The following is a 222-nucleotide window of genomic DNA, read 5'->3' as shown; positions in this document are numbered from 1 at the left end:
AGCAGCGGCGCCCGCAGCAGCGCATCTTTAAGGAGGGCGTAGGTGACGAGCTCCCCACAGTTGACGATGGCGTTGCGGGCGATGTTGGGCAGCGTCCCTGTGCAGGAGGGTGGTGGCATTGGGGACGGCAGCATCCTGGGTGCCCTGCCATCCCCACCCGCATCCCCCAGCCTACCCCTCTCCCCTTCCTCATCCCCGTCCCCATTTCTGTTGCCATTCCCG

The 222-nt window shown here is 66.2% G+C and overlaps 1 protein-coding gene across 1 annotated transcript in view; it reads right to left on the bottom strand.

Annotated features, from left to right (window-relative positions):
- Positions 1-119, bottom strand: part of LOC104627971 (mitochondrial uncoupling protein 2-like) — a 1,947-nt gene extending 1,828 nt beyond the window's left edge. Inside the window, exon 1 of the mRNA XM_010296394.1 lies at positions 4-119. Within this exon, the coding sequence (XP_010294696.1) occupies positions 4-119 (116 nt within the window). The remainder of the gene's footprint in view (positions 1-3) is intronic.
- Positions 120-222: the final 103 nt, after the last annotated feature.

This window comes from Phaethon lepturus, unplaced genomic scaffold (genome assembly GCF_000687285.1).
Source record: "Phaethon lepturus isolate BGI_N335 unplaced genomic scaffold, ASM68728v1 scaffold26771, whole genome shotgun sequence".
In the NCBI taxonomy this organism is placed as follows: domain Eukaryota; kingdom Metazoa; phylum Chordata; class Aves; order Phaethontiformes; family Phaethontidae; genus Phaethon; species Phaethon lepturus.
This window is presented reverse-complemented; position numbering and strand designations above follow the sequence as displayed.